Consider the following 13,510-nt stretch of genomic DNA (forward strand, 5'->3'; position numbering starts at 1 on the left):
TCCTGAATCTCTAGAGAGCCACCTGCCATGATGACAACTAATTAAGGAAAGTGAAAGCAGTATCATTCTGAGAGAATGAAAAGGAGAGGTACACAAAGGTAGGGATGTATGGATGAAGGATGGTGGCTACAGTGCTTAACAAGTTGCTGCAGGAATCTTTTGATGTATTGATTAGAGGATGACAGGGACATTTGGCATTGGCACAATGTGGCGAGGAAGAACCAATTATGAGTGCTTTAAGTGGAACTCGGCACAACAGTGTCTCAGTCGGTGAGACGGGGATTATATAAGAGACAGAGAATGAATAAGATGAAAAGCAAATACTCATCAGATAAATAATGGCATACAGAGAGAAGAAAAAGTAGAGTCAATAAGCAGAGTAATACATATTTAGTATTTTTAGTCCTGCACAATAATAATTTGGTTTTGCATGTGAAGGACAGAGGTCAAAGTCTTGTTTTCATCCATTTTCTGTGTCATTTAAGATTCAAGTCTCAAGATGGCTATTACTAATCCGTGCAATGCTAGACACCACAACTCCTCCTCCCTTTCATTACTTTGTTGTTCTTAGAAATTATCCATTATTGCAATTTCCTTTATAGCATGGCTTAGAGGAGGAGGAGCGCAGAGGATTCGGCTGTGTAATGAGTTACAAAGCAGAGATGGAAATGAGAAAGGGGCTGTGTATGTGTGTTCTTGTGTGGGTTTGTTTGTGGGTGTTCTATGTACAGTAGGTGTGAGTGCATGCTAAATTTACATGATGATGCTACACCTAAGGGAAGCTTTTTTTAATCACAGTCATTTAGGCTTGCTAATAATTCTCTATTGCTTTTTTTTTCCCTCCTCTCCTTTTTTCTTTCCTGTCCTGGACAGACTCTTCATTCCGCTACACCGGGAGTCCAGACAGCCTCCGATCACGTGCTCCCATGATTACCCCCGATCTAGAAAGTGGTGTAAAGGTTTGGCATCTGGTGAAAAACCACGAGCATGGAGATCAGAAGGAAGGAGATCGTGGCAGCAAGATGGTCTCTGAGATTTATCTGACCCGACTGCTAGCTACCAAGGTACGTCAGTATTCTCTCATACATTTCTGTGGCCACAGAAAAGTTTGTCACTTTTTATGATAACGCTGCGTTCACAGTGGCTTTTTCTTCTGTTATAATCGTTGTTTCTTGTTGCTCATGCATTGTTAATCTCTTTACTCTCGTTCTTCTACTAGGGTACACTACAAAAATTTGTTGATGACTTGTTTGAGACGTTGTTCAGTACAGTCCACCGAGGGAGCACCCTTCCCCTGGCCATCAAATACATGTTTGACTTCCTGGATGAGCAGGCAGACAAACACGGCATTCACGACACAGACGTACGTCACACATGGAAAAGCAATTGGTAAGGGGTTTTCTACTAAAGACAGTAAAAGTAAGATTGCATGTGACTATCTATTAACGCCTTTCTGTATTTCCCTTATTTTTATTTCTGTCTGCCAGCCTTCCTTTGCGTTTCTGGGTAAATGTGATCAAGAACCCGCAGTTTGTCTTTGACATCCATAAGAGCAGCATCACGGACGCCTGTCTGTCTGTAGTAGCGCAAACCTTCATGGATTCTTGCTCCACCTCAGAGCACCGCCTGGGCAAAGACTCTCCATCAAATAAGCTGCTCTATGCTAAAGATATCCCCAATTACAAGAGCTGGGTAGAGAGGTAGGGGCCGTTACATTCACTTAATACACCATGGTAACACCCCCCACATCTTTTTTTTATTTTTTATTTTTTTTGTATCCTCATACAATGAGAGTTGGATCTTTGGGGAAACTGATTCATAATGCTCTTTTTTCATGTATTCATTTCTCAGCCAGATTCAGTAAAAGCTTTGTCAGTGACTGTTAGCAGGCATTCATTGTTAGTGAAAGTGATATAATGGATCCAAATTTGAAATACTGTATAAAAGAATTTAAGCCTCAGTTGAACTATCGCATTGACTCAGCGAGTCTGTGACGTTTCCCCTCGTCTGTATCCCCAGGTACTATGCCGACATCAACCGGCTGCCAGCCATTAGTGACCAGGACATGAATGCCTATTTGGCAGAACAAGCCAGACTCCACTCCACAGAGTTCAACATGCTCAGTGCTCTCAACGAAATCTATTATTACGTCAGCAAATACAGTGAAGAGGTAAGCGATATTAGTGGTCTCAAACCTGTCATTCAGATGCATTGTGTGTCTGGCATTGTGCTCCTTTTTTTTTTTCTTGTTTTAGGTGTTTGTTTTTGTTGTTTTGATTACACTTATTTTGCATAACAACTGAAGAGCAGCCAGTGTTTCAGCAGTGAATAGCACCTCTATCTGTAGTATACAGGGATTTGTGTGAGAATAACAGAAGGAATGTAAAGGGATGTGTGTTTGATTGCAGACAATAAAAAAGCACAAATAATGAATAACGTACTTATCAATTCCAGCTAGTTATGACTATTTTGGCATTTTAGAAAGAGGGATGAGGAATGTGGGTATTTGCTAATTAAAGTACCTCTGTCCTAGTTAAACACTGCCCATATTAACAACATATTCCTCAACCTGCTCTACTGTCTCTAATTTTCACTCTCTTTTGTAATATGTCAAACTGCATGTGTTGCGTAAATTCCTGAAAATAAGTTTTATACAATATGATCTATTATACTGGCGTGTTTCTCAGGTGAGGTTGAATCTCAGTCTTGTTAAACTTTTGTTACTCTGTGATAAATCCTTCCTATGAACTACATTCTGAGCTCGTTCATTTACAGAATTTACCTTGAGGGCAGTCCCAGGCACTGATTGCGTAATGAGCTGCCGCCTTACTCAATCAGCTGCTAATTATTGGCAGATTGTGAGCGTAATTTGAACGAGAGGCGTGCCACAAATTTGCCCCGCACTTTAATGTTCTTATATTTTGCCCTTGGTGCTTCCAGACTATTCATAACTGGAAAAGGTTGGCGAGGTCAGCTAAGAGTCTTCAGTAGACTTCCCCAAAGCCCAGAGGTCTAGCGAGACCTGGGCTTAACAAGGCAGCACGCTTGATCTGTAGAGAAGAAAGTGAATGTCTACAAGCTCTCAGCATGTTGCTCTGTCCTTTTGCTGGTGCCGAGTTAGAGTAGACAATCTGTCATATAGGGTTCTCATGAGCAGAATCATGGGCAATACACACACATCCTCTCAGATCGCAGGAAGCATAAAAAAGGAGGGAAGACGATGAGAAAGAAAGAGAGAGCATTTATAGAGACATTCGGCTTCTAATGTCAGCACATCCTCTGGGAAGCTTTAACTTGACCTTTATGTTGGACCATAGTACCTCTCTCTTTTTCTCTTATTCTCTACCTCCTCCCTGTGCATTCCTTCTCTTTTTACCCATTATCCAGTCAGCTTCCCCTTTGCTCGCCATAAATCTCATATGCTCGCTTTTGCTGCAGTTGCCATTGTCTGATTCACACATGCACAGGGACGCAAACGCACTCACTTCGCACACATACGTGCACCATTGCTCCTGCAGTATCTAGCAGAGTGCAGTGCGTAAAAACCTCATCTAGCACCATTAACAGTTGTTCATTCTTACTCAGCCCTTCACAAAGGTTGTGTGTCAGGCTAACCAGACCAGAGCTTCAGCTTGCTTAAATGGATTTGGGAGTTTGCAGTGGGAGCTACACCTGCGTACAGAGCTGCAGATTAATTATAGATTGCTGTCGGGCCCAAAGTGGAGGAGGAAACGTTCTGTTACGTAGCTGCCAGCCTTTAAGAGCACTTACGCAGATGAGTGGATGATGGTAGGTGGGCAAGTCAGACTCTGTGTTATGCATCTGGACAGGCAGCAAATAAAGGTTTGCCATGGTATGCTAAAAAAAGGAAAAAAAGCAGTTCTTGATATGATTTCCAAGTCAAATTTACAGAAAGGGTTAATAAGCCAATCAAAAAGAAGCTCTTGCTACGATAATTACATTCTTTGGACATTGAGAAAATATTTTTAAATAACACAGTGTCTAAAATACCAGATATTTTGGTGTATTTTAGAACAAAATAACTCATTGAGCCTGCATATAAAACCAAAGACGATAAATGAGTGAGCTGAAATGTCACTCGACAGGGATAAATGGTACATTGAAGATGACACTTTTTTTTGTTGCTTTTTTCATTTTTTATTCATCCCTTACCTCAGAACTTTTTAAAATGCATATTGCATAAGATGGGTCGATGAATTATTTTGTTTAAAATATTAATAATTAAGTAAAGCACAGCATTCAAGTGTAGCCAAGAGTAGCAAATAGATGCACAGTGCCACCAGAAAGCATGTATTCAAATGGCTGCAGCATCTGGATACAGGGATTCATATCAAAGGTAATGCATATGAAGGGCTCTCGCTATGTATTTTGGCATCACTCTTACACAGATTTATTATGACAAGGCTGACACTAGATGAGAGAATGAAAAGGAGAGCCTGTCTGAATGTCTTTTGAACCCAACTTGACAAATGCCAAATTTAAAAGATGGGGCTCAGAAGATAAAACGCGAAAGACTCGTGCACAAATATTTCTCGAAGCTGTCAAAGTCAAAGGGAGTGATGGAATTATTATTTTTTCTTTTATCTGATGTCCATATAGAAATCTGGGAAAAGACAAGGAAAAGAAATTTAAAAAGCGCATTGGTATTATTTTCTTTTAAATGTAACTAGATCTGAATTTGTGAACAAATCCTAACAAGCAAGTGTTTCACAGTATATTTTTATTGATGGTGTTTTTTGGGCGGGGTTTGTCATGCACAGATCACAGCAGCCCTGGATCAGGATGAACAGGCAAGGAAGCAGAGGTTGGCCTACAAAGTGGAGCAGCTCATCTCTGCCATGTCCTTTGAAAGCTGAGAGTGACTACTACTGAGAGAATGTGAGAGAGAGAGAGGACCACAGTCTTTACGTGACCTACCAAAAAAGGTCTTGCATTACTTACCTCTCATGATGGGAGCTGAAACCATGAACCAGACCTGGGACCTCTGTATCTACAGCTGGACAAACATACAACTGCTTGAGTTTGTAATTCTCCCACCTCCTTCCATGACGGTGCCAACGCAGGGCCCGAAGACTGAAACGGAGGCCTCCCTGCAACTGGAGCTTTTGGCATGAGAGACTATACCAGAGAAGGGAACCACATGGCTTGTATTTATTTTTTTCCTTTAATTTTCCACAAAGGACATCTTCTCTGTTTGACAGGGAATTGTATGTTCCGTGAGTGTGTGTGTGCATAAAAGTGTGGGTGTGCATGAGTGTGTGTTTGTGTCATACTGAGGAAGACTCCTACAAGAAATGGAGAAACAGATTTATTCTCTAGCAACTCGCGGCTAAGTGTGAGGCAGAGAGAAAAAAGGCGAGAAGTAGAAGAGCAGATCTCATGTTGGACAGCTGAGATTGCATTCAGAGTTCTCAGATTTTATTTTTGTACTTTGTACATTTGAATATTATCAGTTGCGGTTCCAAAATATCCACCTCGGATCCCAAAAGTGTTGCTATGTAAAGATGCAACGCGCGTAACACCACTTTAGATTAGCGTGATAATAAAATGGGCCATGACTCGTGTCTTCTCTCACTCCTCTCTTTGGACTGAAGCTTCACGCAACATGGACAAAGCCTCTGGTCTTTATTTAATCAGATATGTATAGGAAATCATAAAACATGTGGCCATCACATAAAAGTTAACAGAACTCTACATGTGGTGGTCATCACAAGTTAAGCCAGCATGCTTGCACCTAAACTGAAGATGATGAAATCTGTAGTGTAATTAGGAGGTGACCTCAGATAAGGATCACTCTGGTATCAAAGGCTCTTTACAGCAGTTAGCTCATCTGTGTATGTACCAGTTGATACTTGCCAATCATTGTATGTGAATGTACAAATTTTTGTTTTTTCATTTTGTATCTTTGTCTGTCTGTTTTAAGTTTTACTACAAAAATTGGCTCATTTGAATTGAGCTTCATAGATATTTCCTGTAGCTTGTTGTGTGAAGAACTCAATTTTGTTCATCCCGGCCCTGTTCCATCCAACTGCTTCTTTAGGCCTAAATTGCTTTCCTTCTAAAGAAGAGTGTGCATCGTTATAGTGTCTGTTAATGCTGTAAAGCCTGTGGCGTAGGCTGCAGTATCCAGAGGTACAGTGGCAGTTTGAAAAGAGCAGGTAAAAGCAGCTGGTTTCTGTGCTCACATTTTATGTCCACTTTTTTTATCTTTTCAGGACCTCGATCAACCTTTTGTGTAATTTGCATGCATGGTGTCACACATCAAAGTGTTTGAGGGTCCGTCTTTTATTTTTCTCAAGTGCCAGTGAGTCACACTCTAGTTGGCCAGTTGAAATGTTAGCTGATGGAAGATCTTACCTAACCACCACATGTCTTCGCACAGATAATAAGAAGTCTGCGTGGGCCTAGTTTGACAAAGTGCCAAAAGATCCCGGTATTTCAAGTAGTTCACAAATGTATCACAATCGGTTTATGCTTTACAGAGGAAGCAACACTCGCATATTTGAGTGTATATTCAGTTAAAACAGAAGACTTAAAAACTGGAATGGTGAGTTTTCAAACTCACTAAAGGTACGAAACATAAGCGGGGGGCGAGAGAACTGAGAATAAGAAGAAAAACAGAGTTAAAGTGTGTTTTGTGTCATGTGATGCATCTCCTGACTTGAACCAAACATTAACAAGCTTAGAAGCTTATGTAACTCTCCAGACTTTAGCTGGATGACAACAAACTGTAGATTTCATCCTCTGGATAGGTTATTTCATTTCTTCCAAAATATATATTTGCTTGTTGTTTACATCAAGTACTTGAAAAAAAGGTAGTAGTAAAGAGTTGTACAGTGTACTGCAATTGTGTGTGTTGAGAGCATGATAAAGGTGGGTGAAAGGTGCTTCTTTTCTCCGTGGCCTTAGATACCCACCTGCTTAGTGTTCCCATACCTATTACTTCTCATCTAGGGCACCGTCCTTTCAGTGCTTCAGAGCCCGTTAGGTTTGTTTTCTCTCTCTTCTCTTTTTTTCTTTCTTCTTTTTTTTTGGTACTGCTACCTGGCCCTGGCACTTGGCTGAGAACTGTCTTAGTGAGATGCAGTAAAAGGAAAGGTGAAGAGGCTGTGGCCTTGCTTAGGTAGACGTTGCCTCGTGCAGTACTCGGCATCCTGAGCTGTTTGAAGAGAAGTCTTGAGAAATGAGGAGCAATGGAGAGGTAGAAAGAGTGAAAACCCCTTTAGCTCTAGTTTCCTACTCCAGCTTTGAAGCTTCTCTTTGATCTGAGTCAGTTGTGTTCACAGTGTGATCAGGAGATGTAAAGAAAAAAAAAAAAACATCAAACTAACAGGCAAGGAGAAATGCAGGCTGAGGTGACGACTGAGTGCTATGACTGTACCCGACCAGTGGGGGCAGAACTACGAAAGACCATTTCATCTGTTTATTCATCTGAAAAAGCAGCTTCTTACAGAAGAGCTTTGCCAACACAAAAGAGAAGATATTAGATAACTTATAACATAACTGCCTTAGCCGAGTTTGATTCTTAAACTTAAGTTTTTTGGTTTCTTTTTCTTTGCAGTGAACATGACATTGATTCGAAAACTTTGTATGTTGTTTGCAATAACTTATTTCACAAAGTACGAGAACTGATCTTTTAGTAATGAAATCTGTTCATGATCATAAGATCATATTCTTGAACTTGGGAGATCCATAACGTTTAAATTGTAATGCCCAGATCTAGTAACTATTGATAATGTTAAAGTTTTGCCATAAGTTATTTAGTTTTTTCTGTGTGTTGTGAACGCAATACACTTCTGTACCTTCTTGCTACTTAATCCTCTGGTCAACATCTACAGGTACACAATTACACACACAGTACAGACTCAAAGCAGAAATCTTCTTCCTTTTGATTAAGGTGTCTTCCCAATTTCAGCGAATAGAATTGTATCCTCCTCATACCTCACATTGCTTTTATGTAAGTAATGCTTTTTATCATTTTAACAGGACCTAAATGCCTTTTCCTTCTCCAAGGAATAAAATGTATGTTTATTACAGTCCTTCCAACTCTTAGATGAGCTCGCCCTATACAGAATAGTGATGAACAAAATCAGGCACACAAGTTGGTGAAGAATGGCTTTGATTGTTTTTTTTATTTTGTCTTTGTGTGTGATTTTTTTGCATGCATTACAATTTATGTTTTAGTCATGCCTGGTATTCCATATCGATCTGCACCATCGTCAGCCTAATGGCAATTCTTCCATTTGCAGATGTCTTAAATCACAGCTGAATGCACCTTTTTTTTTTGTGAAAGTTTTTTTTTTTTTGTTACTAAATAATAGCTTGTTTCCATGCTGTATGCTCATTTCTAGAAACCTTTTTAATTCAGTTTGAACTGAGAAGAAAAGAAGTTTGTTTACTCTTTCTGCAGTGCAGAATCCCATTTGACTGCCAGTTGTGTGATATGGAGAGATGCTCATGAACACAACCTCTTTTCAGATGAAGTTGATTACTAATTGAAGATGCTTTGTGCTCTTTTTGGCTCCTGGTGAAGTGTGCTGCCGAAGAGATGGTGTCGTGGCTTCGACTGGCGTATGCCATTCCTTATACAAAACAAAGAATTAAATTAGCATTTCTTGTGTTTGCTTTTTGGCATCAGACAGGAACTGAAAAATCCAGATCAGTGTATTGCTCACCACGTATTAAATGAGTATCCTTCCATTATAAACACATTGTAAACAAACCCTTTGTAGACACTGGAGTTCTGTAAAATAGTAATTACTGGCGATGATGATGATTATAATAATAATGGCTGTCTGTTCTTGTTTTATAAAAGTGTTGTGAAAAATTGTAAGAAACTTAAAATATTTAAAAAGGTTGTTCTCTTGTTTTTTATTTGCTTTGATTTTGTTATGATAATATATTATTGTGTACCTAATGTAAATATGAAGCACACCTATTTTGCAAGCCAAGGATTCACTTTGTACTGTTGTTATATATAAATAAACTTTGCTGGTTAAAAATTGCGTAGAACCAAAAATCAGTTATCACGTTATTGTCTTTGTTTTAAGCCAATGGAAAGAGAGACGACTTGCAGCTGGTTCTGAAGCGAGTCCTCAGGTGTTTTGTATCTCCGAAGGCAGGGGTTGCCCCCCTCCTTCTTCTCCCCAAGAGCTACAGTTCCAACAGAGCTTAAAGTTCGCCAGTACTGTGCCGGAGGGCTGTTTTCAATTCATAAATGTATAATTATATTTCCAAGGAAGTATTCTCACTCATTTTTCTAACTGTTGCACAGCAAGAACAGTGCTGCATCGGTTTCTACACGGCTATAGGAAGCTTGTATTTTGTTTTCCCCAAATAGACATGCATTATTATCACAGTAAGCATTTGTTTACATAGTGGCTCAAAAATGTATGCAACTATTTGGTTTTGATTTTAAATCATGGTGGGCAGTGGGCATAGTATGAGATAGATAGATAGATAGATAGATAGATAGAGATATATATATATATATATATATATATATATATATATATATATATATATATATATATATATATATATATATATGACCTACATGTAGGTTTTACCACAGCTGTCATTCCTTTTCCTTCTAGTCTACAGCACCATAGGCTATGTTTTGTCATTTAAAAACTGTAAGATGCAGAGGATGATAAATTTGTTGAACTGCTTTGCTTTTGTATAAGCATGGGGAGATGCACCCTAGTGGCTTAATGAAAGAAGGTTGTTTCAAAGCACTTTCACTTGTGAAACTACAACTATCTTTTACATCCAATCTGTGCTCCACGCTCACTGACTCAGACATTGCAGTCCACTCCAGCTTTGACTGTAAAGGTTTATGCCACTGCTACACATTTTCAGCTTATTATGCAAACCTTTTTATATACATTATAAATATACATTTTTCTTTGGTTCTGCAAGAAAATATAATTTATATTTTGATGCTACTGTACTTGAGGAAGCCAGAAAGCATGAAAACAGGTTAACAAAAAGTTTAATGGCTACTCCTTGACCTTGCTTCACAACTCTGTTAAGTTTAGTAAAAGTCAGAGTGGTATCATTTATTTACTTCTTTCTTTATTAGCATAGTCCTGCTGACATCAGTTGCCTTGAAAACTTGATCTTAAACAGGATTTTTACATTTGTGCCAATCTGAGAGAAAGGGAGACTCAGACCAACATTTTTCCACCATAGTCCAACTCGGTGAGAGATGTCCCATGTGTCGTAGTCTGCTGTAGCTTCTCTGCAAGACAGCGACTTGCAAGTTGGCAAAAACTGAATGTGTTGTGAAATTAGGCATTATTAATTTCCACAGAATAAAAAAGTAAATGTGCAGTAAAATAACATTTAAAGTTGTTTCTTTTGCCAAAAAAAGAAAAAAAAAGAACAGAGCACGAGGAGCAGAGTGAGCTGTGTAAATGTCAGCTATAAGCTATCTGTAGTTCTGACTCTGAAGACACTACAAATTTGAAGCAGTATGGATATGGCAGTCACAGCTTTAGCATCGTTAACTCAATAAGTAACAGACACCAGTGAGAAATGAATTTCAGGTGTGAGGGGAACCAGAGGAGAACTGTGATAAGTGACCAACATGAGCTGCTTTCCTTTTCTTTTACAAAACAATAATTTAACATTAGCTGATACTTTAAGACAAAACAGAAACAGCTTTGTAAAAAATAAAGTCATGATTCTCATCTATACTAAAAACCAGCGTCGTATGGAGACTTTTACTAAAAGGCAATCAGGGACTATGCTTCCCTCCGCTCACCCACCCAAATCATCCTCCTCCTCCACTATTTAACAATTTAACAAAACAAATTAGATGAGATTAAAATATGCCATTTGTGTTGCCTGTCTTCACTCTGCATGGAAGTCTTAATTTTTCCTCACTTCTTACTGGTAAAAGAGTTGTAAAATATTACTACTTGTATAGTTAAATGCATATCTACTATAGATAGTGAGAAGTGGTGGAGGACTTTTTCAAACCATTCATTTTAAATTATTTATTCTATTTAATTTCCTGCATCTTTTTCTAGAAAATGATATATTTGTGGTGACTGGAAAAAAAAACAGTTGTTCATAAGTTCTGAAACAAAACAAAAGTATACTAAAATATACAAATAATCAAAAGAAATTAAAAGGCTTGTTCCTCAGCCAAGTTACCAAACATGTTTTTTTTTTTTTCCTTCACATCAGATTTCAGAAGTAAAGTGTTGACATTATCTTTATTGTTATTGCACAAAAGGACAAGAGCATGACGGTAAAGACAAATAATGCAAAGCTGAGTGTATGCTGACCCCATCTGAGCACCCACACCCTGATCCTCAGCAGGCAACAAAGACGATGATGAGCAGTCAGGCTTGAAATCTCCATTTCTGCCTGTTTATGTTTCTAAATTAAAATCACTGTGGAGATCGCTTTAAGGTCTCTTTGAGGTGGTTTTCAACTTAGCATTGTGTTTGTATGTAAGAACTAAAAGAAACATTGTATGCGTGTCTTGTGTATTGTCTGGGACTGTAGCCTGTGGTTTATATTGTTAACTGCTAATTATGAGACAATGGGTTTCAGGCCATTTTACAGAGTAACAGAAAGTAGTGACGTGATCAGTGAAACTAATTACTTTTTCCAGCAAGTAATTAAGTTACATACAGCATTACTTTTGAGTAACTTTTGAGTAATCACCCTAACACTATTTACAGAACAGCTCATGTTTTATTAAGATGAATCTCTGAACGATCACCAATCACCCTTGCTCCCCTTGGCACCTCTAAAATGAGCTGCTGCTGAAAGTCGCATCATGCTCCAAGTTTGAGTTTGAGCAAACCACACTCTCACAATAATATACCATGATGAAACTCAGACTCAGTGGCACCAACTAGTACACAGAGCTGGGGGGGACTTTGGGGGGACTTGTTGAAAAAAGAAAACAGCTTTTTTTAATGAACAGCAGAGTGCTGCTGAAATCCACACTTTTCCATCTGAAATAAAGTATACATGTCTTACAAATTTACGAAGCTTTTACATAAGTAAAACTGAATTTAATTTAATTGAATATTAATTTCAAAGAAATGTATACTTTAGTTGTAAGATTTGCATTACCGTTACTTTTCTATTAATTTCACTGGTTTGGTTGGTTAGTTGTTTGTTTCAGACCAAGTTCTGTTAATCTTGTAGATAAATGTCTGTGAAACTACCAGGAGAGAAATTTGCATTTGAAATGAACACCTACCACCATGTTTACTGAGCATCATGGTGAAACATTTTTCACTTTGGCCTCAAACGTCCAAAATATATTGTTGCAGAAATCTTATGGTTCAGATGCAACTTTGCAAACTTAAGCTGACATCTTCTTTTAAGAAATAAGAGGCTTTCCTCTTGCAACCATTTCAAACAATCCATACTTGCTCCGTTTTCTTCTAACTGTACTGTCATGAACTTTAATGTTTATCATGCTGAATGAGGCCTACAGAGTCTGATGTGGAGCTCCTGGGTTTTTTGCTGTTTCTCTGAGCATCCCACAGTCTGATCTAGTGGTGAATTTAGTCAGACGGTCACTTGTGAGAAGAGTGGCAGCTGTCTTGAATGTTCTCCACTTGTGAATAATCTTTTTCTCTGTATAGTGATGCAACTTTATATTGATTGGAAATAGCCTTACAACCCTACATGGGGCGATCGTGGCTCAAGAGTTGGGCGTTTGCCTTGTAATCGGAAGGTTGCCGGTTCGAGCCCCGGCTTGGACAGTCTCGGTCGTTGTGTCCTTGGACAAGACACTTCACCCGTTGCCTACTGGTGGTGGTCAGAGGGCCAGTATCCCGCAGCCTCGCCTCTGTCAGTGCGCCCCAGGGTGGCTGTGGCTACAATGTAGCTTGCCATCACCAGTGTGTGAATGGGTGGATGACTGGTTGTGTAAAGCGCTTTGGGGTCCTTAGGGACTAGTAAAGCGCTTTACAAATACAGGCCATTTCCCAGATTGATGGGCAAAAATCGCTTCTCTAAGATCGCTGCTGATGTCTTTCCTCCTTGGCATTGTGTAACACACACCTGAGTCTTTTATAGCGGTGGTTACACTTGCTGATTAATTAACCAAGTGCATTTGATTAGGAGAATCTGGCAACTACTTATCCTCTTAATTCTGGTGGAAGGAGAAAAAGTTTAAATTAAACTAAACTTCCTGTTTTTCTAGATTCTGATATTTAGTTCAAACTTCACCAGCTCCTTTTAACCTGCCTAAATAAATCAGGTTTCTGACACGTTTAGCTGATTACATTCGCTATATTTGGATTAACAAGCAACAAAATCAGTTTACTTAATAATGAAATTGATTTGCTTTCTGTCTTTCCCTTTACACTTCCTCTTTTGAAGCCTGACCATTGTCTCCACAAATCTAACAGTATGCGGGCTGCAGGGTGATGCATGTCCGTCTTCCCGTAGCTCTGGGTTCATCATGAAATCGACCTAATGCTCTCACTCACCTCCTGCTGAATGCTTA

General features: G+C 39.0%; 1 protein-coding gene across 1 annotated transcript in view; it reads left to right on the plus strand.

The window, feature by feature from the left end:
• The window catches only part of plxna2 (plexin A2), a 165,769-nt gene extending 156,741 nt beyond the window's left edge, over window positions 1-9,028 (plus strand). Inside the window, exons 28-32 of the mRNA XM_080898783.1 lie at window positions 874-1,064; window positions 1,220-1,389; window positions 1,488-1,700; window positions 2,020-2,170; window positions 4,782-9,028. Of these exons, the coding sequence (XP_080754909.1) occupies window positions 874-1,064; window positions 1,220-1,389; window positions 1,488-1,700; window positions 2,020-2,170; window positions 4,782-4,877 (821 nt within the window). The 3' untranslated portion in view covers window positions 4,878-9,028. The remainder of the gene's footprint in view (window positions 1-873; window positions 1,065-1,219; window positions 1,390-1,487; window positions 1,701-2,019; window positions 2,171-4,781) is intronic.
• Window positions 9,029-13,510: the final 4,482 nt, after the last annotated feature.

The sequence above is a fragment of the Rhamphochromis sp. 'chilingali' genome (genome assembly GCF_963969265.1).
Source record: "Rhamphochromis sp. 'chilingali' genome assembly, chromosome: 12".
In the NCBI taxonomy this organism is placed as follows: Eukaryota; Metazoa; Chordata; class Actinopteri; order Cichliformes; family Cichlidae; genus Rhamphochromis; species Rhamphochromis sp. 'chilingali'.